Raw genomic sequence first — 24,184 nt, 5'->3', positions numbered from 1 at the left:
TATTCTTGTGCAGGCCTGGGTCTTGGATAAGGCCTGGGTCCCTGTGGAGGCCTGGATTTGGGGTAAGGCCTGCGTTTCTGAAAACTCCACAGTCTTTTGAAGGGCCTGGGGTCCTTTGGAGGACAGAGCCTTGGTTGAGGCCTAGACTCTCATGAAGTTCAGGGGGTTGGGGCTGATTTGGGGTTTGGGAAGTAGTGGATAACTGGGGAGGGATGGGGCCCTGGGAAGAGAGGACAGACTGAGGAGACTTGGAGGTTGGGGGAAAGGTGGGGGTTTGTATTAAGGTGGAGGGCTTCTGGTGGTTGCTGTGTTGATGAAGGACAAAGGATCTGGGAGAAACAAGAGGCAGATAAAGAGTGCAAGGTGGAGGCATGGTGCATGGTGAGCTCTGGGCACTGGTTGGAGAATGGAAGCAAGGTTGACAAGGTGCAGCACCCTTGGAGTACAGGAATTTGGGGTAGACTGGAGTCTGGGGGTCCGTGTTTCTCTTCTCAGAACTGCAAGGATGGAAGCTGCAGTAAGGGAAGGTCTTGGACTGTACAAATTTGTCTTTGGCATCATCTGAGATCTTCCCTTCCATATTCCCCAACCCCGGGTAACCCAGTATGAATCCTGTGGAGGGCTTGGCACTGTCCCCACTACATTGCTTCAGTGTTTGCTCTGCTGTACCAGAGCTCACCAGACCATGCCCCTCTTGCGGTCTGGAGAGGGTACCCAAGTCCTTTCTGGAATACCCAGAGTTCTGAGGGGAACACACATGGAATAAGTTCTGCTTTACCCTGCGGTCATCGTAGACCACACGGCCGGAGGAGAGGCCTTGGATGAAGGCAGACAAGGTAGAGGAAATAGAACCTAGGATGGGGTAGGGGTGGTAGAAGGGACTGGAGTGGTGGTCAGGGCCATGACCAGTGCTGGGACAGAGGTTGTGGCAGAGATCGGGACAGGGACTGGTGTAGGGGCTAGGGCAGGAGTAGTATTAGGGGCAGAAGTTGGGGGAGGGACCAGAGTGTTGGCATGGGTATAGGTCAGATGAGCATGGGTCAGGGTGCAGACAGATATTTGGCCCAGGGACTGGGCTGAGGCATGTGAGGTGTCCTGGGCTTGGTCCTGGACTGGGGTATAGGCTGAGGTATGCTCAGGGCCATGGACCTGGGCAGGGCTGTGCTCAGGGGTGAGGGCTCGGGTGGGGGTCTGGGCCTGGGGGGTGGTGTGCTCAGGGGAGTGGAATGTGGAGCAAGTCTGGGCCTGAGGTGGGGCGTGCTCAAAGGGGTGGGTGGAGGAGAAGGTCTGGGCTTTGGCAGGAGCGTTCCCAGTGGGGTGCACTAGGGAGAAGGCCTGGGCCTGGGCGGAAGTGTGCTCATGGGCATGGCCTCGGGAGCAGGTCTCGGCCTGGGGTGTTGTGCGCAGGGGGTTGGGCTGAGAAGAAGGTCTGGGCCTTCGCAGGAGCATGCGCAGGGGGCTGAACTGGGGGTGGGTCTGGGCCCGGGCTGGGGCCTGGGCTGGGTCATAGTCTGGGGTCTTAATCTTGCTCTCTTGGGGCAGGTGGAGTGGAAACACGTCCACCTTGTTCATCCTTCGGTACTTCGAAGATGTCTCCTACCTGGAGTACAAGGTGGCTTGGGACTTTAAGGCTGTGACCGGAGGGGCCTCCCCAGCACTCACTACCCCCTCCTTCCACAGTCCCCGTGGAGCCTCCGTGGAAGCCCCAGCCCGTCCACACTGAGGCGGCATCCAGCAGCACTTAGAAGCCTTCTCATCATTTGTGTCTAGTATCCAGGAGTCAAGGTGGTTTGGGTGCCCGAGCAGGAAGCTTGGGCCATGGCGGAAGCGGGAAGAAACTCTTGAGCACAGGTTCTTGGGATCCACGGAGCAGCGCATGCACATGCGATGGCTGCCTACACAGCTGGCTTGCTTGTCTGCGGGGAAAGGCAAGATGGGTCAGGGCCTGGCTTCCTGAGGGGCTGAGAATCAAGGCAGGGATAGAAGAAAGGGGACAGGCCCACATCCCCTGAGCCCACACTGGCGCCCACTCACCTTTGGGGAAAATACGATTGAAAAGTGCCCGCAAGAATCTCTTCAGATGCCTCCAGAGCTGAGGGAAGAAGGGGAGGGGGGAGGCCGGGAGCAGGGTTAGCCCTGAAATCTAACCCTTGTCCGGTCACACCCCAGCAGCACCTTCTCAACCTTGATTCCATTCTCCAACCAGTGCCCAGAGCTCATCATGCACCATGCCTCCACCATGCACTCTTTATCTGCCTCTTGTTTCTCCCAGATCCTTTGTCCTTCATCAACACAGCGACCACCAGAAGCCCTCCACCTTAATACAAGCCCCCACCTTTACCCCAAACTCCAAGTCTCCTCAGTCTGTCCTCTCTTCCCAGGGCCCCATCCCTCCCCAGTTATCCACTACTTCCCAAACCCCAAACCAGCCCCAACCCCCTGAACTTCATGAGAGTCTTGGCCTCAACCAAGGCTCTGTCCTCCAAAGGACCTCAGGACCTTCAAAAGACTGTAGAGTTTTCAGAAACGCAGGCCTTACCCCAAATCCAGGCCTCCACAGGGACCCAGGCCTTATCCACGACCCAGGCCTCCACAAGAACCCAGGTCTTACCCGAGATTTAAACTGTAGGCAACGACCTGCAAACCTTCTCAGAGGTACCTGTACTGATTGAGTTGCAATCACCCTTACGACGAGCAGGCAGCCAAGATCTGGGTGTACCACCACATGGATACAGTTCCTCCAGCCTGCCAGAACTATCGCCAGATGTCTATGCCTCCCTAAACCAGCTGGAAGCCCCACAGTCCTGGGTCAGGCACTCGGCTAGGGCTTGTGGTCTTTGACGCCCGCCAGAGACAGTTCAGATCAGGCAGGGACAAGTGAGAAGCTCTGTCTCCCAGGCGCCTTCACCGAGAGACATCCAACAATTCACCGGAGACCATCAAGGAGTGGGGATATCAGTGTGTGATGAGCAACTTAGAAAAAGAGGGGACAGATATGCTTGAGGAATAAAGAGACAAGAGAAGTGTTCTGTGGTTGCTTGAGGACATCCAACCCAGCCACATCCCACAGGGCCTGATGAGGACCTAAACTATCCCTGCTTTCCCTCCATAACTGTCTAGCTAAATCCGTTATCCCCATGGCCCTAGAGCTGCATTGTCAATTACAGTAGCCACTAACCAAATGCCTATTAGAATGTAAATTAGTTAAAATTAAGGAAAATTAATTCTGTTAAAAATTAAGTTAAAAAATTAAAAATTCTCTTCCTCAGGGAACGGAATTTCCTTGGCATCCAATTCTGTTCCCTGGCGGTCCAGTTGTTGGGACTTGGCGCTTTCACTGCTGTGGCTGGTGTTTAATCCCTGGTCGGGGAACTCAGACCCCGCAAGCTTCATGGTTTGGCCAAAAAAAAAAATTCTGTTCCTCATTGCCACGGCCATCTAAGTGCTCAGTAGGCACATGGAGCTAGTGGCTACTGCATTGGACGGCACAGATTTAGAACATTTGCATCATCATGGACAATGCTATCGGAGAGCAGTGCTTTAGAGTTTAGAGCAATTTTCCTTTCCCTGTCACCCACCCCCGGCATCTTAAAGCTCCCCCAGAGACCAGAGAACTTAGCTATTTTTAGCGTGGCTCAGAAGCCACCCTCTACGGAGGAGGTAAGATGTGGGGATGGACAGCCAATGCCTGATTTCTCCAGACTGTGAGAAAGATCCCAGGCTTCAGTTTTCCTCATCTGGTCTCTTGGGTCACGATCAGATGTATGGAAACTTACCTCCCCCGTCCTGGGCTGTGTTTGGGGCTCTTGGTTACTGAGGGAGAAGACCTCTCTTTGTCAGTGACTAGGAAACCTTGTGTTTTAGGCTCCCCAAATTGAGCCCTGGATTCTGAGGGTCCCCTCCTTCATAGGCCTCTAAATAGTTCGAGGTGTCTCCACTTAGTTTTCTTGCCCATGGACTTAGGCCTAGTTCACTGGGGAGACAGACCCCTAGGAAAAAGGAATGTTAGAATTCCTGGTCCAGTATGCATTGGTCTAATCTGTGAGCGTGTCTCTGGTGTCCTATCTTTCTGTCCTATTATTCTTACTCCTAGGTTCATCCTGGACTTAAGCTGTGTCCATGATAGCACTGGTCGCTGAAAGCCATTTCCTTCCCCTGATAATTTTTCATTGCCCTGCCCTAGCCCAGCTGGAGTTTCCTCTGGACTTGATTTTCAGTCCTGATAACTCTTCTGTATACACACATAAACTGCGAGATTCCAAAGTGTTTTCCCTGACACCACTTGTGTGTCTGAGGTGGGCAACACTAATATGTCCCTTCCCTGAGTCAGATGTCCATCCCTGGGTCACTACATGCACACTATCGGTGTGTTCTTGTCTAACGTTACCACCACCGATTCCAAGGAGATACGTCCCAGCTGGAGAGCCCATTTCCAACAGCTCTCTGGCTGAGCTCTGAACTTGGACAAGTCATGTGCAACCTTTCTAGGCTTGCAGTCTCATCTCTAAACTGAAGTTATAATTGCATGCAAGAACCCTTCTAGATTTAAATGACCAGGGCTCCTCTACTCCCAAGTGAGATGTAGAGTCCCCAATTTTCCGCATTCCCTAGTGTATGTCCCTCATTATTGTTTGCTATTCAGATCCATCCTATTAGGCCTCTGTTCTAACCGCAAGGAGTGTTTGTGCGCTTCACCTGGCCTTGTAAAGACACAGAATAGTTTATCATAAAGACACAGAATAGTTTATCATAAAGACAGAGAATAGCTTACCTCCATAGAAATACGACTTCCATCAGGCACTACTTCAACGGAACAGGAAAGGATGTGGGGGCGTGGCCCCAACGCCCTGGTAGCTTTGAAGACAAACTACAACTCCCAGGATGGCCGCGAGATCTCTGCAGAGCGAAAGGAGTGACTGAACTCTGACTGGAGGCCGGGCTGGTCCGGAACCACCCCGACAGTCTCCAGAAAGGGGCGTGGTTATAATTTAAGGGCGTGGCCTTACAGGCAGCAGGAAGAAGTTACCTGTTGAATCTTCCTATCCATTCTCTTCCCAGCCTTTGTAGCTAACCCTAAGAGGGAAGCCGCAAACCACTAGCCTCTTCTGAAAAAGAGGTAAGGGGACGTAGACAAGGGGCAGCGAAGGAGGCTATTGCATTCCTTAGGAGGGGCCAAACAGCTACTTTCTACCTGCTGAGTCAGGTGAACCGTTGCATGGGGGCGGGGACCAGCATATGAGAAAAGGGCAAGGACGGAGGAGGTATTTATTTGTTCTCTTTCAAGACTAAATTTAGGGCCCTTCGTCTGCAGACCCATAGGCGGACTGTGTCTTGGGAACCCTCTTGGCCTCTGGAAGAGCCAAGAACGGGGGCCAGTTTTCCGCAGCAAAAGGTACGGCCCGTCTGGGCTTCCTCCCGTTTGTGTATTTCCTAGCCCCCAAACGACAGAGCCATATGGCTTCCGCGGTCTGGGGGAGTGCTCCCTGGTGGGGCCCACTGCCCCCAGCCCCAGCCCGGCCGCTCACGGACATCGACTTCTGCTCTGGGGCACAGCTGCAAGAACTAACCCAGCTGATCCAGGAGCTGGGTGTGCAGGCGAGCTGGAGAGAAGGTCCCAAGCCAGGACCAGATCTCCTCCAGGCCAAGGACTTTGTTTTCTCTTTGCTTGCTAAGTAATCCTCCCAGCCTTAAGTAACCCTCCCAGCCTTCGGGAACTTGCAGCTCTCAGCTCCGCCTCACCCCGCCCCGGCTCTGGATCACGACTTTACGATCCCTTCTCTTTCCTTAGGTCTCGTTCACCGCCGGGACCCTCGCTTTCCTCCTCAGGCAGAGCTCCTGCTGCTTCGTTGCGGGATTCGCGAGGGCTCCCTGGATCTGGGGCCTGCGCCTCTAGGTCCCTACGCTCGGGGACCTCACTACGACGCCGGCTTCACACTCCTGGTGCCCGTGCTTTCGCTAGATGGCACTGGGCAGGAGCTGCAACCGGACGTGGGATCCTGTTACACATGGCTCTTCCTCCCAGAGCAGGTACGCGGAACCTCGGCCCGGGAGGCATGGCAGGATTGCCTAGGACCCCTGGTCCCAGGAGGACGTGATTCGATCCACCCAGCCCAAAGCAAAGAAACTCCCAAGGATCCACAAATCTCCGTGGACCAGCTACACGTCACTGAGCCTGAGGCACACGAGTCTTTGGAAAACTCACCTAGTAATGTTTCAGTGCCAGAGTTGCCTCAACAAGACGTAACCGATGTTGGCTTTCCCTCACCACTGAAAAAAACGGAATGGTGACGTCACCAAAGCAACCGACGTTAGCCCAGTGCCACAGCCGTTGGAGGCTCCGGAGGCGTAGCCCACATTGTGCCCCGCCCAGGTGACTGCCCGGTTCTCTGCTTCGCTGGCTGCGGTCACTGAGTCCCCGTTTCCGGTTCCGGGTGCCCCGCGCTTGGTCCACGCAGACCGCCACGCGGGGGTCACCACCATCCTCCTGGCTGCGCCCGGGCCCCCGCGCCGCCTCCTGCTTTTCGACTTGATCCCCGTGGTGTCCGTGGCCGGCTGACCCCAGGAGCCTCGGAGCCACTCGTGGGCCGGCCCGCTGGCCTCGGAGTCGTCTTCCTTCTAGCTTGTGCCAGGCGGCGGCGGCACAGAGCGGCCGGACACCTCCGGCTGGCAGCTCTGCTTCGCCCGCCAAGAGCTGGCGCTCAAGACGCGCATATCCGTTCCCCTGCTGCAAGGGCACGCGACGGCTCAGGCGCTGCTGCGCCCTCTGGTGGCCAGGACTAGGGTCGCGGCGCCCTACCTCCTGCGGACGTTGCTCTACTGGGCGTGTGAGCGGCTGCCCGCGCCCTCTCTGGCGCGAGCCGAGAATGCGGGCGCCTGCTGCCTCGGGCTGCTGGATGAGCTGGGCCGGGCGCTCGAGGCCGGGACGCTGCCCCACTATTTTCTGAGTGGCCAAAAGCTCCGTGCGGGGGACGGCACCGCTTCGCTGTTCGGGCCGTTGGCCCTGCTTCGCAGGGACACTGCCGGTGCCCTGCGAGCCGCTGTGGAAGAGGCCAAGGCTGCACGCAACAGGGGGCGGCTTAGCTGGCGTGGGAGGCGGGGCCCATTAAAGACGCTGTTCCTACTAACCTGGAATGTGCTTCTGTTGGCCAGCGGGATGTGGAGGGGACTGCTCTCCCCTCACCTGGGAGACAGGCTGAGCCCTTTGAGCCTGAAGAGCCCGTTCTAGAAAGCCTCCTCGCCGGTTCCTCCGCTTCCTCCCACCCTCCTCCCACCCCATCCCTGGCACAGGTCGTTCCATTCTGGCCTCTCCACTTTCCAAATCTGTGGCCAGCACCCCTCCCACTCCGGTGCAGCCTCTGGCATCCATCTCCCGCCTGTTCTTATGGTCTCTTCTCTTAGGAGTCAATAGGGGTGGGGGTAATATATTTGCTGAAAGAACGTGTAAAGGAGAAAGGTATGGAGACCAGGGACTGGCCAATTTGTCTCACACAAAAGCAGAGACATTAAGGAGGCCGGATTTCACCCCAGGCTAGACCTCACCACCACCGCTATCTCTTCAGTTATTCCCCCCACCTTCCTCATCCAGTTCTGTCCTCCATCCCAGGCAGTAAGGTCCCTTTCTCCATTCTCGGGGCATCCGCCATTCCATCTATCTAAGCCCAACCTCTCCCCCCATCCAGAGTTCCATTCAGTGAAGTCGCCTCCTTGTCCCTCCTCCTCTGAACCCGGAGACATGCGAGACATGCGGCCTTGCCTCAGCTCCACCAGTCTCTAAGACCGTCGCCACTCCCTGCCTCCAAGGAACCCCGGGGTTCCGCCCGCCCAGCTTCACCTCCCCCTCTTTCCCGGCGTCTCCGCCCCCGGACCGGCTCTCGGGGGAGGGGGAAGCCGCTGTCGCTGCCGCCGCCGCCTCAGCCTCCCACAGCCGCTACCGCTGCCGCCGCTCTGCTTGGTCCAGCCGCCAGGCCCAGCGCTCACTTCGCCAGACCAGGGCGCTCTGCGGAGACACTCTCACTCCTTCCTGGGGTCCGGGACGCCTAGCCAGGCGTGGGGGGAAGCTCCGCTTGTGGGCTACAGGGAGGGAGGAGCCTGGAACCGGAGCCAGCGCCAGCCGTCCCCGGATCGACAAGAGAGGACAGGTTGAGGGGCGTCGGGGAAGGAAGAGGGGGCGCTATAGGCAGTCCCAGGGAGGACAAGGAAGCCCTGTCGCAGAAAGCTCTGATGCGCTCTGACTTATAGCGGGTCTGTTCACATTTGGGGACCCGTGACAACGTGGGTGCACTCCTCTCTCGGGGGGGCTGGTTGGATCGGAGGGCGTGGGATCTAAACAGCACCAGCTGTCCCCGAGGAAATTAGGGGCTGTCAGAAAAAAGGAAAAAAGCCAAAAACCTATGCTCCTTATTCCGAGGTGACACAGGGCCCTCCAGACAACCACCTGGTGTAACCACTAGGAAGGGCGGATTTGGAGGTGACTTCAAAAGGAGTGGATGGTAACAAGGTGAGGAAAGGGGCTCAGCAGCTGGAATGCTGTGCCACTAGAAATGGGGGTGACTTGGTAAAAAGCGGTATCGTCCAGAGACAGGGTCTGGGAACCTCTTCTTGCTGATTGGCGACAGTCTGGATATTTCAAGGCATACTTTTTTGGGGTCTTCCGTGAAAAAAAGTGGGGGATTCTTCAATTAGAGGGTGGCAAAAGAAAAGACACCAAGGTTGGGTTCTTCCTAGACACTGGCAGCACCCCAGCAGGGGTGGGGTGAGCTAATATCCCCAAAGCTAAGGACCCACACCCTTAAAATTACAAGAGTGGCTTTGGCAGGAGTGCAGGGCCCGGAAATAGGGTGGAAAGGTGCCTGGGGATATTGGAACCACATCCTGGAAAATTTGAGTGTCTTGGCTTTGGGATAGTGTTAGTGGGGGACAGGGACACTGGAGATCAGAGAAGGGGGAGTTTTCTGTGGGGGGCAAAGGTGGAGGGTGGGGTCAACTGAGAGGTACATAGGCTGCTGGGTCTGGCGAAGCTAGCACGAGGCCCAAGGGTGGGAGCTGGTGCCTGGGGTGGGGGTCGTCTAGGGCTTATCCTCAGGTCCCGTGGGTGAGGCGGCGAGTCGGACCGGAGAGTCAAGAGCATGTCCTGGTGAGCTAGCGGGCTTCTTCGGGGTGGCCCAGCACCACCCGCCAGGTATGCGGGTGGGAGAGGGCCAGGTCCAGGCCTCCATTCTCCTTGCTGGTTCCAAGGAGGTTGAGGGTGAGAGGTGCCCGCAGGCCACAAGCATTCCATTTAGCCAGGAGAGGTGGACTTCAAGGCCCTCCCGGGGCCCTGCCTTCTCCCAGAAGCCTTCCCTAGGCGGAGGTGCCTAAAGAGAGCCAGTGTGCACGAGGCTCCATGAAGTGCTTGAGGGAGGACTTCCTCCTGAGAGGTCAAGTACCCTGAAGGGCTCAGAAGGTTTTAACTAGGGGAGAGGGGTCTTCTGAGCAGAGGACTCAGCAGGCTGTGAGCTGAGAGGAGGCCGGTGAACAGGTGATGTGACCTTGACCCCTTCTCCCCAGCTACCATATCGCCTTTGGGCCCGTGGTGGACGGTGACATAGTCCCCGATGACCCTGAGATCCTCATGCAGCAGGGAGAATTCCTCAACTACGACATGCTCATCGGTGTCAACCAGGGAGAGGGCCTCAAGTTCGTGGAGGACTCGGCGAAGAGCGAGGACGGCGTGTCCGCCAGCGCCTTCGACTTCACCGTCTCCAACTTTGTGGACAACCTGTATGGCTACCCGGAGGGAAGGATGTGCTGCGGGAGACCATCAGGTTTATGTACACGGACTGGGCCGACAGGGACAATGGCGAGATGTGGCGCAAGACCCTGCTGGCACTCTTTACCGGCCACCAGTGGGTGGCACCGGCTGTGGCCACCGCCAAGTTGCACGCTGACTACCAGTCCCCTGTCTACTTTTACACCTTCTACCACCACTGCCAGGCTGAGGGCCAGCCCGAGTGGGCAGATGCAGCGCACGGGGATGAGCTACCCTACGTCTCTGATGTGCCCATGGTGGGTGCCACCGACCTCTTCCCCTGCAACTTCTCCAAGAATGATGTCATGCTCAGCGCCGTGGTCATGACCTACTGGACCAACTTCGCCAAGACCGGGTGAGGGCCAGAGGGAGGGGCTGGGTCGGGCATCCCTGCAGTTCAGGGCACACACCGCCTCCATCCTCAGCCCCTTCTCTCCCTCTCCTTCACACGGCCATCATTCCTCCATCAAGGCACTCTTGCCTTCTCGACTCAGACACCTGCCGGACAGCTCTTCTGTGTGTGTTGAAGACTCAGAAGAGTTGGACAGAGAGGTCCCTGTCTTTTCTGGGGGGCGGGCTCACTTGGTGCCTTTGGCTCCGTGTCTGTCTCTCCTTCCCTCCCTTGCCCACCCAGCTCTCTCCTTCTCCTCCCAGAGCTCGGCCCGCTGTCTGAGTGCTCCCATCTGTGTATCTGAGTGTGTGTGAGGGTTTGTGTCTGTCTGTCTATTGCTGTCTCTGCCCCTCTCTTTTGAAATCTATTGATATCTCTGCTTGCTTTGATCTGGTTACTCTGTACTCGCTGGTTTCCCCCTGGCTGTCTCTCATGTCCTTTTGTGTCTCTGTTTCCATATGTCTCTATCTCATTCATTCTCAGACTCTGCCTCTGTCACTGGTGGTCTGTCTCTTCCCTCTCTGCCCCTCTGTCCTCATCTCAGACTGTCTCTGGCAGTCTGGCTTCATCCCTATTTGTCTGTCTGTCCGTCCGTCTCTGGCAGTTTCTCTGTCTCTTCGTATCCGTCTCTGTCTCTCTTCCCGTCTCCCCAGCTCTCTGCATCTCTGTCCATCTCTCTCCTCATTCCTCCCATAGCACGCCCCCACCCCTGCCTTTCATGGGAGCCTCACCCTTACTCCTCCTTTCCCTGCCGCGCTGTGTCCACAGCGACCCCAACCAGACGGTGCCACAGGACACCAAGTTCATCCACACCAAGCGCAACCGCCTCGAGGAGGTGGTGTGGAGCAAGTTCAACAGCAAGGAGAAGCAGTACCTGCACATCGGCTTGAAGCCGCGCGTGCGCGCCAACTACCGCGCCAACAAGGTGGCCTTCTGGCTGGAGCTCGTGCCGCACCTGCACAACCTGCACTCGGAGCTCTTCACCACCACCACGCGCCTCCCTCCCTATGCCACGCGCCGGCCGCCGCGCCCGCCCCCTGGTGCCCCCGGCACTCGCCGCTCCCCCGCCTCCGGCCGCCCTGCCGCCCGAGCCCAAGCCCGAGCCGGGCCCCCGGGCCTACGACCGCTTCCCCGGGGACTCCCGAGACTACTCCACGGAGCTCAGCGTCACCGTGGCCGTGGGCGCCTCCCTCCTCTTCCTCAGCATCCTTGCCTTCGCCGCCCTCTACTACAAGCGGGACCGGCGGCAGGAGCTGCGGTGCAGGCGGCTCAGCCTCCCCCCCACCCCACCCCCCCCCCCGCCCCCCCCCGGCGGCTCGGGCACCGGCGTGCCCGGCGGGGGCACCCTGCTCCCTGCTGCCGGCCGTGAGCTGCCACCCGAGGAGGAGCTGGTGTCGCTGCAGCTGAAGCGGGGCGGGGGCGTCGGGGCGAAACCTGCGGAGGCCCTGGGCCCCGCCTGCCCGCTCGACTACACCCTGGCCCTGCGCCGGGCGCCAGACGATTTGCCACTCTTGGCCCCCGGGGCCCTGACCCTGCTGCCCAGCGGCCTGGGGCCACCCCCTCCCCCGCCGCCCCCCTCCCTCCATCCCTTTGGGCCCTTCCCCTCGCCTCCCCCCACCGCTACCAGCCACAACAACACGCTCCCCCATCCCCACTCCACCACTCGGGTATAGGGGGCGGCTCGGGGAGGCCCCCCTCCCCGGCCCTCCCGGCCAGCTCAGAAGGCAGGGAGGAGGGCTTGGCGACAGGCTTTTGTCGTGTGGAGCTGTGACACATCGAGGAGCTTTAGGTGGACATGGGTTTCCTCGCCGGGATGTGTGCGCTTCTCCCGCGCGGAGTGGCCCGTTCTCTTCTCTGGACCCGGGCCTTTGAACAACTGGGGGGGTGTTTTTTCCCCTCCGTCGTCTGGACACCCGTCTTCGGTGTGTGGGGACGTGGAAGTATTTTCCCACGTGGAGGTGTGCTGTCTCATGAGGGGGTGAGAAACCATGTGCAGGGTGAGGGTTTTTTTTTGCCGCCCTGGACAAATGTTGGCTCCCTCAAAGAATTTCTGTGGGGATTTGTGCCCCCACCTCCTCCCTCCTCCCACCCCCTGGAGACCCTGGAAGTGGTGTGTTCACAAACAGCGACCCTTGGCCACCGGACGACGCAGGGTGGTGCCTGGGAAGTAGCGAGGAAATCACAGCCCCCCTGCCCTGCCCCCAGCCCTCCCGCCCCAGCGAATCATGTGTATCCCCCGTGGTACAAGTGAGGTGAAGCACGGTCTCCCCCGGGCAGGCCTCGCCTTCCACAGATGACAGACACACATTCCCTGCCACGGGGAAGAGAGGAGATCTTGCATCCCTGTGCTGCCTGGGAACTTGTCTTCCCCTGGGTCCAGGATGCATTTCTGAGTGGAAACATGTTCTTGCGTGTGGATGTACGTTTTCCCATGCAGACGGCCCCTTTCTCTGCAGCACTTCCCTGCATCTTAGGGCCTCAGGCCCAGCACTTAACTTCTCACACAGCAGGTGTGAAAGGACTTCAAACTGACAGAAGCTGAGGGGGAGGGACAAACCCTGAGGAGATGAACAGACCCTAAGCTCTGCCCTTCCTTCCCCTAGAGTTCGGGGGGTGGGGTGGGGTGGGGGGCTGCGTGGCACCTGCCACCCACAGAGGCCGTGCATGTTTGACCAAAGCCCTCACCGCGGTCTGAGGGCAGCCCTTCTTCCCTCAGTCCTCAGACAGTCGCTCATCCGTGCCAAACTGCTGAGGTGGGTTTGAGGGGCGAAGACCCCCCAAAACGTGCCAAGGATTCCTCAGCCCTGGGCCAGGGCAGGTAGGATACAGGAGAGGGGGAGGTGGCAGCTAAAGGGGTCCCGCCTGCGTCCCTCTTCTCGCCATGTCTCATCCCTCCCTCTCTGCCCCCGTTTTCCCTCCCCCCTTCGCCGTCCCCCTCTGAAGACATCCCTTCCTGGTCTCAAGCCAGCTTCTCCCCTCAGCTGCCCACCCCCTCCTTTGACCTGCCCCCTCTCCCCTGGGCCCCCAGGGCTGAAGGAAAGGAGCAGTGGAGGGGGGAGGGGGAGGAGAGCAGGGGAGAAAGGCTTCCCCGGACAGGTTGGGGCACAGAACGGGGTCAGCTGTACTGAGGAACAGATGGAGGGGGCAGTGGGGGACGGCGCTTGGGCAGACACCAGCAGGAAGAATTTGATTTGAAAGGATGTGTGTAAGGTGACTGCCCAAAGAGAAACGGTTTGGGCCTCTGGGGAGAGGAACAATGTCGGGAAGGGTTTCAAGGGACACCAGCCGAGAAGGAGCCAATCCTCGCCTGCTGGCATTTTGTGGGTTCATTAGTGCCAAATCTGAATAGGGGGTGGAGTGCTGTCTTCCACTGACCCCCAAATCCCTTGTCTTGGCTCCCCAGAACTTTGCCTCCTGACTGTCCCTTCTGCCCCCACCTCCACCCATGGAAACTTAGTTCTTTTCCCACCCCTTCCCCTGCCTGGTCTAGCTCCTTTCCAAACAGCCCTGCCTTCTAAATGCTAGGGACCTGGGCCCTGAACCCTGTAGACAGATGCCCCCCAAACTGGGGCATGGGAGGGGGGCTGGGGGACCCCATGATTCAGCCACGGACTCCAATGCCCAGCCCCTGTCCCCAGAACAATTCCTTGACAATCCCATGTCCCCACCCCAACCCTTCGTGGCTCTGTACACATTTTTAAACCTGGCGAAAGATGAAGAGAATATTGTAAATTGTCGGAGTCCAGCTCCAACGAGTCCAGGTAAACCCGAGGGATGGACGGCGTCGGCGAAGGAAACAAGACCTGACACCCTTTGTAGATGTCAGCACGTCAAGCACAAATTTATTTTTCAGAGCGGGTATTTATATATAGGCAGGTTTCATCATCATGTACAAAATCAAAACATCTCAACATGTTCTAACCTCAAAATATTTTTGTCAGTTTTCTGAAAATGTCCCCAGTTTCTAGATGTACTAACAAGATAATTCCCCAAGTTCTCATTAGTTGCAGGTTATTTTCTAATAGTTAAGCCAAGCTATTATGTAAGTCTTTAATACAGAAGTGCAATCTTCGTGTTCTTTCTGCATGGGCAAGTTTTTTTTTTTTAACATCTTTATTGGGGTATAATTGCTTTACAATGGTGTGTTAGTTTCTGCTTTATAACAAAGTGAATCAGTTATACATATACATATGTTCCCATATCTCTTCCCTCTTGCGTCTCCCTCCCTCCCACCCCTCCAGGCGGTCACAAAGCACCGAGCTGATCTCCCTGTGCTATGCGGCTGCTTCCCACTAGCCATCTACCTTACGTTTGGTAGTGTATATATGTCCGTGCCTCTCTCTCGCTTTGTCACAGCTCACCCTTCCCCCTCCCCATATCCTCAAGTCCGTTCTCCAGTAGGTCTGTGTCTTTATTCCTCTCTTACCCCTAGGTTCTTCATGACATTTTTTTTTCTTAAATGCATGGGCAAGTTTTTTGAATAGTGCCTTAAAAATATTTACGATATATCCTACAGTTCCTGTGTACCTGACTCCACTAGTAGCACTTACAATACCTCCTACGCTCCTGTTTATCACCTGGCAATTGTTGCCAGAGTATTAACCTTTCTTTAGAGTGGACCCATATGAAAGCAAAATCATCAACAACCCCTTCGTAGGGCCACTGTTGTTCAATTGGGGGTGTTTTCCATAGGAACATCCCTATATTTCCATTTGTGTATTGCGTTCCCAGTTTCCTGGGGCCGAAATAGGTACTTTCCATTTTGTAATAACAATAGTAGGGGGGGTAGTAGTTTTTCTCATTTTCCTAACCCTGGACGCAAATCCCCCTTGTGCTGTTTCCATATATAAGCTTAACACAACCAAACAAATCAATAGAGATGTAGTCCACCGTCCTGGCACAGTGCTGCTTTGCAGTCCTGCCTTTGATTGCATCATGACTTTGTCACTGCGCAGGGACTCCAGGATGGAATATTGTAAATATAGAAGTTTAACTGCTGGTTTTGCCTGCTGTTATGTTGGGGGGTAGGGGTGGGGCTCTGAAGAAACAAACCCTGGAGAAGTGACTCTGCCAGTGAGGGAGGAGGAGGGGGTCCGAGCCCACAGCCCCTTCCAGTGAACAGCTCTGAGGTCAGAGAGAAAGGGGGAGTGAGTGCTGGGGTGAGGTGGTCATTGGTAATGGGGTTGTTCGGGGAGTTAAGATCAGGACCAGTGTTTGTGCAGAGGTCAGAGCCTGGTGTAGAGGACCAGGCAGGGGCTGATGGGGACAGACACCAAACAGGCCAGAGGGCCTATGGGCTGGTGCAGGTGGCTGGCTACAGGAGAGACATGCAAGGTGAAGGGTTTGGTCTCTGCTAAGCCCTGGCCCAGGCTGGAGGGTCAAACACAGGCCCAGGACTCTCCCTCTTGGCACACTGTGAGGGAGAGCCCCACATCATTGTGACCCGCTTAACCCCAGGAGCCGCTGGGACAGGAAGGCGGCCGGTAGTACTGTGGGCACAGTAGGTTGGGGCCCTGGGGACCCCCATGGCCACGGCCACGCAGTCACTGTGTCCTCCCCCACCTAGCTCTGGCGCAGACTCCGTGGCTTCTTACACCAAGTGTTTCGTGTTATTTGTGAGAAAGGTAAGTGGAGGATGGGGAGGTTGGGGAATAGGAAAGGCAGAAACCAGGTGTTCTAGCCCTGACCTTAAGTGGGCCCCTTCCCCTCCCGCTCTCCCTGCTCAGACACCATAACTATGCAGCTTCTCTTCCTGCAACCTGCCTCTCCATCCCTGGAGGAGCCAGGCTCCCCACCTGTCCCCGATCCACAGAAGCTTCTAAGTTATGCTCACCTGGGAAGCAGACCCAGCCCCCGAAGCAGAGCACCCCTGCAGTCTGCCTTCGGTGCACCATGGACCCTGTGAAAATGATCGTGTCCCCCCCACCCACTCGCCGCCATCGCCGTCGAGACTCTGTGGCACGCCACGCCCACCGCCCCGTAGCCTGGGCCCCTGACAACTGACAGCGATGACGAGAAGCCCCCACGTCAGCACACAACAATCTGCTCCCACAACTGGAATTGCCCCAAGGACTGGGAAGGCTTTCAGTCCACCCAGGGGTTCTGGACTCCCTGGGCCCAGGATGCTATGGAGCCACCTACCCAGACCATCTGCTTCCAGCAAACTGTAGAGGGAAGGCCGCTCAAAAGAGAGGCAGTCAGAGCTGGGCCTACAGGCCTACGCGTACCCTGTGAACCCCCGCCCCACAGCCCTCAGGCCCTGAGCCACAAGAACGGTTGGGGGGTGCCCCAAGCAGAACAGGAGCAGTGCCCGCCAGCCCAGCCACCCATCCTGGGCCCGGCCCACGTCGCAGACATCCCCCGGCGCCGCTCCTCAGGGCGCGTAGCCTATAATGCCAGAGACGTGAGACGGCAGCTGCGGGAGCTGACCAGGGAGGTGGAGGCCCTGTCCCACTGTTACCTCCCGGTCTCTGGATCCAGCACGGCTGAGGGGACGGGAAAGGCCTAGGTATACCGTTCCCTGACAGAGAGGTGACTGGGAGAAGAATAGAAAGAAGAGAGGAGGTGGTTTGTGGTGGTGTGCGGGGTGCCAGGGCCCACACAGCCACAGGGAATTCCCGGGACGTCCAGTGATTAGGACTACACGCTTTCATTGCTGACGGCCCCAGTTCAATCCCTGGTCGGGGAACTAAGATCCTGCAAACCACACTGCATGGCCAAAAAGAAAAAAAAAGAGAGAAAGAAATAGAAACAGCCAGTGGGCATTTTCCATCAAGACTCCAAACACATAGCAGGTGCTCAATATAGACCCACGTAATGGAATCAGCTTAAAATGATCAATAACGTTAGTCAAATGAAAATGAACAGAGAAGCAGGGTGATTCATAAAAGGCCTATCTGCTCACATTCCAGGAACGCAGCTGGTATGGAAGGTGAGGTCTATATTCCTCTATATCTGTTGAGATGTTCATTGTGCAAACAAAATGACTTGAGGATCGCCAGGTACCACTTTCACAGACCTCAGCAATGAACCCCAGCAATGATCCCAGGACTGCCTCCACAAGAACCCAGGCCTTACCTGAGGCCCAGGCCTCCCCAAGAACCCAGGCCTTGCTCAAGATCCAGACCTCCACAAGCTTCTGGGCCTTACCCAAGACCCTTACCTCTGCAAGAATCCAAGCCTTTCCCACGACTCTGACCTTCAGAAGAATCCAGTCACTACCCAAGATTCTGGCTCCCAGAAGAGCTTAGGTTCTACTCAAGACAGACATTTCTTGACACGCCCATACCTCACCCAGCCCTCTGGTCTCCACAAAAACACACCATTTCTCCAAACTTCTGACATTCAGAGGAGCTCAGGCTTTATGCATGATTCTCGAGTCTATAGGAATCTGGAACAAAAGCAAGAGACTGTACTGTGTAAAAGTCAAGAGCTCTCCCAAAAAACTGGCTTCCGTAATAGCCCACACCCTTCTCAAGATTCTGGATGTGACAAGAGTACGGGTAATGCCCAAGATTCAGGAGTCTCTAGGAGTCCAGACTTTACCCAAGATTCTGGGCCAGAGAAGCGTCCATACCTTGCCCAAGACTCTGGAGTCAACAAGAGTTCAGGCCTTTGCCAGGAATCTGAAGAGCCCAGGCCTTGTGCAAACCCCTCGCCTCCATAAGGGCTCAAGCCTTACATGAGACTCAGCAGACTACAAGAATCCAGGTCTTACCCAAGATTCTGGAGTCTGCAGGAGCCAAGGCCTTAGTCAAGATTCTGACCTCCATAAGAATCCAGGCATTACCCAAGCCACTGAAGTCAAAAGGAGATGTGGCCTTACCCAAGATGCTGGAAATTAGAGGAGCTCAGAACATACCCATGACCCTAACTTCCACAAGTACTCAGGAAGTAATCGAGATCCTGGCCCCCATAAGTGCCCAGCCCTTACTCAAGACTCTGGCTTATCCAAGAGATCAGGCCTCCATAACAACGCATGCCTTATCCCAAACCCTGACCTCCACAAGAACCATCTAGGAACTGACTCTGTCCAAGTTTTGGGCGCATATCAGACCCACAAGTCATTTATATATGAGGCAGTTCCTCGAAAGGAGGGTGCTTGGCAGCACACACCATGGACTTCTGTCCCACCCAGTCAGAACTCATGCTCTCCCAAGGCTCAGGTGGCCTACAATTACCTGCAAACCTTCTCAGAGGTACCTGTACTGATTGAGCTGCAATCATCCTCCTGGCGAGCAGGCACCCAAGACTGGGTGTAGCACCCCATGGATACAGTTCCTCCAGGCTGCCAGAATTATCGCCAGATGTCTACGCCTCCCAAAACCAGCTGGAAGCCCTACTGTCCTGGGTCAGGCACCGGGCTAGGGCATATGGTCTTTGACGCCCGCCAGAGACAGTTCAGAGCAGGCAGGGACAAGTGAGAAGCTCTGTCTCCCAGGCGCCTTCACCGACAGACATCCAACAACTCACCGGAGACCACCAAGGTTTGGGGATATCAGTGTGCTCAGAGCAACTTAGAAAAAGAGGGGACAGATATGCATGAGGAATAAAGAGACAAGAGAAGTGTTCTGTGGGTGGTTGAGGACATCCACCCTAGCCCCATCCCACAGGGCCTGATGAGGACCTAAGCTATCCCTGCTTTCCCTCCATCACTCTCTAGCTAAATCCGTTATCCCCAAGGCCCTAGAGCTGCATTGTCAATTACAGTAGCCACTAGCCAAATGCCTATTAGAATGTAAATTAGTTAAAATTAAGGAAAATTAATTCTGTTAAAAATTAAGTTAAAAAGTTGAAAATTCTCTTCCTCAGGGAACGGAATTTCCCTGGCATCCAATTCTGTTCCCTGGCGGTCCAGTTGTTGGGATTTGGCACTTTCACTGCTGTGGCTGGAGTTCAATCCCTGGTCGGGGAACTCAGACCCCGCAAGCTTCATGGTATGGCCAAAAAAAAAAAAAAATTCTGTTACTCAGTGCCATGACCTTCTAAGTGCTCAGTAGGCACATGGAGCTAGCGGCTACTGTATTGGACGGCACAGATTTAGAACATTTCCATCATCATGGAAAATGCCATTAGAGAGCAGTGCTTTAGAGTTTAGAGCAATTTTCCTTTCCCTGTCACCCACCCCCAGCACCTTAAAGCTCCCCCAGAGCTCAGAGAACTTAGCTCTTTTTAGGGTGGCTCAGAGGCCACCCTCTGGGGAGGAGGTAAGATGTGGGGCTGGACAGCCAATGCTTGATTTCCCCGGACTGTGAGAAACGGTCCAGGCTTCAGTTTTCATCATCTGGTCTCTTGGGTCACGATCAGATGTATGGAAACTTGCCTCCCCCGTTCTGGGCTGTGTTTGGGGCTCTTGGTTACTGAGGGAGAAGACCTCTCTTTGTCAGAGACTAGGAAACCTTGTGTTTTAGGCTGCCCAACTTGAGCCCTGGATTCTGAGGGTCCCCTCCTTCATAGGCCTCTAAATTTTTCGAGGTGTCTCCACTTAATTTTCTTGCCCATGGACTTAGGCCTAGTTCACTGTGGAGACAGACCCCTGGGAAAAAGGAATGTAAGAATTCCTGGGCTGCCGGCCCGAAGCCTGGCGGCGCAACTCTCCCCCGGCCCACGGACGGAGCCTCCCCAGCTGTGCTCACAGCCAGCCCAACCGTAGCCCGCACCCCTTCACGGGACACTTGAACTACTCCCGGGATCCCCACGAGGTGCGGCGCCGGGCGGCCGAATGGGCCGAGATGCTGCCCGTGCGGCGCCCTCTGGCCACATCCGCCTCCCTCACGGTGCTGGCCGAGGCCTCATACAAGCGGGCCCCGGCTCCCAGCTCAGCGCTGCTCCTCCGCCCCTCCCAGCCCCTGCCCGACGTCCAGGCTAACGAGCACCCTCCACCTCCACCCACCTTCATGCCACTCAGCCGGAACCCGGGGGGCAATGCCAACTACCAGGTGTATGACAGCCTGGAGCGGAAGCGGCAACCGCAGGAGAGCCAAGCACGGGCCAACTCGCTGCTACCTTCCACCTCGGCCTCGAGGCCCTCTCTGCACAGGAGACAGGCTGGGAAAATGAACTGACCGGTGGCAAATGGGGGCGGTGGCGGGCGGGGGCAGGGCATGGAGAGAGGAATAAAGAGCGCCGGAGTCCAGGAAACATTGGTGGTCTGTGGCTTGGAAGCGCCACTCCTTCTGCCAGCCTGGGCCCCTGCCCTTGGCTTCCTGCAATAAGAAGCCAGTGTCCCCTTCTTGGCCTGAGGGTCCCCTTGGTTTAGTGGCCACAGTTCTGCCAGCAGGCCCCTCCTGGTCCTATACCATGCACTAAGTAGTTCTGCAGCTGCAGACTCCAAACCCCTGGTCTCTGGGCACCTCCTCTGTGTCTCAGCTGTCCCTGTCCCCAAAGAGCCTCATACAAGAAGCTGCTTCCAACGTGGGAGGTTCCACACCTGGGCAGGTCCAGCTGCAGGCCCAGTGAAGGGCATGAAGAAGGCTGAGGCTCTGGACTCCAACCAGGCCTTCAGCAGGCCTCTGAGGCCGAGGTCTTCCTAGTCTCAAGAGGGACCAAGAGACGGAATGTGTCATTTGAACAAGTGAGTCAGTGGGTGGTGAGCAAATGAATGACCACTCGAGGGGAGGTGTGCCGGCCACCGGGCCCTGTTTGACTGTCCAGGCTCAGCTTACCTGACCCTGGTTACCAGGGAATGCTACCCTGGGTCCTCCTTTTCGTCCCCCTCCCTCACTGTGACCTCACCACCTGCCCCATTATGACCCAGTCTGGCTCCCAGTGACTATGTGGAGGCCAGGGGACCCAGGCAGTCCTTGAACCCCTGGTCATGGGCGAGCGAGCCCTCTACCGAGCCGAGCCATGCTCTGGCACCATCCCCAGGAAATGCCAGGAGCTAGGAGACTCAATTCTTTTGCTCCTGATCAGATTCACCTTCCTCAACTTGGGAATGAACGTGGTGACTATGGTCAGAGCAGGATCTGGGCAGCGGAGTTGGGGGAGCCCTGGGGCCTTGAAGGGGCTGAGATGGGAGGGCTGCTGGGGTGTGGTCGGACAAGGGTTGGATTTCAGGGCTAACCCTGCTCTCGGTCTCCCCCCTCCCCTGCTTCCCTCAGCTCTGGAGGCATCTGAAGTGTTACTTGCGGGTACTTTTCAATCGTATTCTCCCCAAGGGTGAGTGGGCGCCAGCGTGAGCTCAGGGGATGTGGGCCTGTCCCCTTTCTTCTATCCCTGCCTTGATTCTCAGCCCCTCAGGAAGCCAGGCCCTGACCCGTCTCGCCTTTCCCCGCAGACAAGCAAGTCAGCTGTGTAGGCAGCCATCGCATGTGCATGCGCTGCTCCGTGGATCCCAAGAACCTGTGCTCAAGAGTTTCTTCCCGCTTCCGCCATGGCCCAAGCTTCCTGCTCGGGCACCCAAACCACCTTGACTCCTGGATACCAGACAAAAATTATGAAAAGGCTTCTAAGTGCTGCTGGATGCCGCCTCAGTGTGGACGGGCTGCGGCTTCCACGGAGGCTCCACGGGGACTGTGGAAGGAGCGGGTAGTGAGAGCTGGGGAGGCCCCTCCGGTCACAGTCTTAAAGTCCCAAGCCAACTTTTACTCCAGGTAAGAGACATCTTCCAAGCTCCACAGGATGAGCAAGGTGGACGTGGTTCCTCTCTGCCTGCCCCAAGAGACCAAGACTAAGACCCCAGACTCTGACACAGCCCAGTCCCCAGCCAGGGCCCAGACCCGCCCCCCAGTTCAGCCCCCTGCGCATGAACCTGCCAAGGCCCAGACCTCCTCCTCAGCCCACCCCACTGAGCACACCCATCCCCCATTCTGAGATCTGCTCCTGAGGCCACGCCCATGAGCACGCTTCCGCCCAGGCCCAGAATATGGGGAATATGGAATGGAAGATCTCAAATGATGCCAAAGACAAATTTGAACAGTCCAAGACCTTCCTTTACTGGAGCTTCATTCCTTGCAGGTCTGAGAAGAGAAACCGGACCCCCAGACTCCAGTCTACCCCAAATTCCTGTACTCCAAGGATGCTGCACCTTCTCAACCTTGCCTCCATTCTGCAACGAGTACGCAGAACTCACCATGCACCATGCCTCCACCATGCACTCTTTATCTGCCCCTTGTTTCTTTCAGATACCGGGTCCTTCATCAACACAGCAACAGCCAGAAGCCCTCCAACTTAATACAAACCCCCACCTTTCCCCCAACCTCCAAGTCTTCTCAGTCTGTCCTCTCTTCCCAGGTCCCCATCCCTCCCCAGTTATCCATTACTTCCCAAATCCCAAGCCAGGCCCAAACCCATGAACTTCCTGAGAGTCAAGGCCTCAACCAAGGCTCTGTCCTCCCAAGGACCCCAGGCCCTTCCAAAGTCTGCAGAGTTTCCTGACACCCAGGCCTAACCACAAACCCAGGCCTCCCCAAGAACCCAGCCCTTGCTCAAGACCAAGGCCTCCACAAGCTTCCAGGCCTTCCCGAACATGCTGGAATTTACAGGGGCTCAGAACATACACATGACCCTAGCTTACACAAGTACTCAGGAATTCATCGAGATCCTGGCCCCCATACGAGTCTGGCCCTTACTCAATACTCTGGCTCATCCAAGAGATAGGGCCTCCATAACAACTCATGCCTTATCCCAAATCCTGGCCTCCACAAGAACCCTCTAGGAACTGACTCTGTCCAAGTTTTGGGCCCACATCAGACCCGACAGTCATTTATATCTGAGGCAGTTCCTCAAAAGGAGGATGCAGGGCAGCACATACCATGGACTTCTATCCCACCCAGTCAGAACTCCTGCTCGCCCAAGGCTCAGGTGGCCTACAATGACCTGCAAACCTTCTCAGAAGTACCTGTACTGATTGAGCTGCAATCATCCTCCCGGCGAGCAGGCAGCCAAGACTGGGTGTACCACCCCATGGATACAGTTCCTCCAGCCTGCCAGAACTATCGCCAGATGTCTACGCCTCCCAAAACCAGCTGGAAGCCCTACTGTCCTGGGTCAGGCACCCGGCTCGGGCATGTCGTCTTTGACGCCCGCCAGAGACAGTTCAGAGCAGGCATGGACAAGTGAGCAGCTCTGTCTCCCAGGCACCTTCACCGAGAGACATCCAACAACTCACCGGAGACCATCAAGGAGTGGGGATATCAGTGTGTGATGAGCAACTTAGAAAAAGAGGGGACAGATATGCACGAGGAATGAAGAGACAAGAGAAGTGTTCTGCGGTTGTTTGAGGACATTCACCCCAGCCCCATCCCACAGGGCCTGATGAGGACCTAAGCTATCCCTGCTTTCCCTCCATCGCTCTCTAGCTGAATCTGTCATCCCCAAGGCCCTAGAGCTGCATTGTCAATTACAGTAGCCACTAGCCAAATGCCTATTAGAATGTAAATTAGTTAAAATTAAGGAAAATTAATTCTGTTAAAAATTAAGTTAAAAAGTTGAAAATTCTCTTCCTCAGGGAACGGAATTTCCCTGGCATCCAATTCTGATCCCTGGCGGTCCAGTTGTTGGGAGTTGGCACTTTCACTGCTGTGGCTGGAGTTCAATCCCTGGTCGGGGAACTCAGACCCCGCAAGCTTCATGGTATGGCCAAAAAAAAAAAAAAAATTCTGTTACTCAGTGCCATGACCTTCTAAGTGCTCAGTAGGCACATGGAGCTAGCGGCTACTGTATTGGACGGCACAGATTTAGAACATTTCCATCATCATGGAAAATGCCATTAGAGAGCAGTGCTTTAGAGTTTAGAGCAATTTTCCTTTCCCTGTCACCCACCCCCAGCACCTTAAAGCTCCCCCAGAGCTCAGAGAACTTAGCTCTTTTTAGGGTGGCTCAGAGGCCACCCTCTGGGGAGGAGGTAAGATGTGGGGCTGGACAGCCAATGCTTGATTTCCCCGGACTGTGAGAAACGGTCCAGGCTTCAGTTTTCATCATCTGGTCTCTTGGGTCACGATCAGATGTATGGAAACTTGCCTCCCCCGTTCTGGGCTGTGTTTGGGGCTCTTGGTTACTGAGGG

General features: G+C 56.2%; 2 protein-coding genes and 4 pseudogenes across 2 annotated transcripts; 5 read left to right on the top strand and 1 right to left on the bottom strand.

The window, feature by feature from the left end:
- Positions 1 to 981: 981 nt before the first annotated feature.
- On the bottom strand, positions 982 to 7,748 carry LOC149746690 (uncharacterized protein SPEM3-like). Its single transcript, XM_089900856.1, has 4 exons — positions 6,203 to 7,748; positions 4,772 to 4,896; positions 2,035 to 2,092; positions 982 to 1,916 (listed from the first exon to the last, which is right to left on the bottom strand). Exons 2-4 carry the CDS (start codon positions 4,775 to 4,777, stop codon positions 1,597 to 1,599), a joined length of 384 nt encoding a protein of 127 aa, XP_089756982.1. The 5' UTR covers positions 4,778 to 4,896; positions 6,203 to 7,748; the 3' UTR covers positions 982 to 1,596.
- LOC149746691 (transmembrane protein 102-like) lies at positions 2,868 to 7,106 on the top strand (annotated as a pseudogene).
- A 1,377-nt stretch (positions 7,749 to 9,125) lies between the features above and the next one.
- Positions 9,126 to 11,923, top strand: LOC149746689 (neuroligin-2-like). The gene is given in 5 exon segments (XM_089901810.1): positions 9,126 to 9,133; positions 9,547 to 9,770; positions 9,773 to 10,142; positions 10,947 to 11,238; positions 11,240 to 11,923. Coding segments are annotated over 5 exon segments (1,506 nt in total). The 3' UTR covers positions 11,852 to 11,923.
- Positions 11,924 to 15,355: 3,432 nt separating this feature from the next.
- LOC149746688 (spermatid maturation protein 1 pseudogene) lies at positions 15,356 to 16,713 on the top strand (annotated as a pseudogene).
- A 389-nt stretch (positions 16,714 to 17,102) lies between these two features.
- LOC149746687 (uncharacterized) lies at positions 17,103 to 18,767 on the top strand (annotated as a pseudogene).
- Positions 18,768 to 20,994: 2,227 nt separating this feature from the next.
- LOC149746686 (uncharacterized protein SPEM3 pseudogene) lies at positions 20,995 to 23,212 on the top strand (annotated as a pseudogene).
- The last annotated feature ends 972 nt before the right edge of the window (positions 23,213 to 24,184 follow it).

This window comes from Delphinapterus leucas, chromosome 19 (genome assembly GCF_059928025.1).
Source record: "Delphinapterus leucas isolate spDelLeu-1000000601 "Yukka" chromosome 19, BTC_Dleu_Yukka2, whole genome shotgun sequence".
Taxonomy (NCBI): Eukaryota; Metazoa; Chordata; class Mammalia; order Artiodactyla; family Monodontidae; genus Delphinapterus; species Delphinapterus leucas.
The sequence above is the reverse complement of the archived record's forward strand: the minus strand, read 5'-3'. Positions and strand labels throughout refer to the sequence as shown.

Bases quoted from the DNA above. Each gene is read 5' to 3' on its own strand.
- LOC149746690 (XM_089900856.1), bottom strand. The intron at 1,917-2,034 runs GTGAGTGGGCGC...CTTTCCCCGCAG, and splicing joins CAATCGTATTTTCCCCAAAG to ACAAGCAAGCCAGCTGTGTA.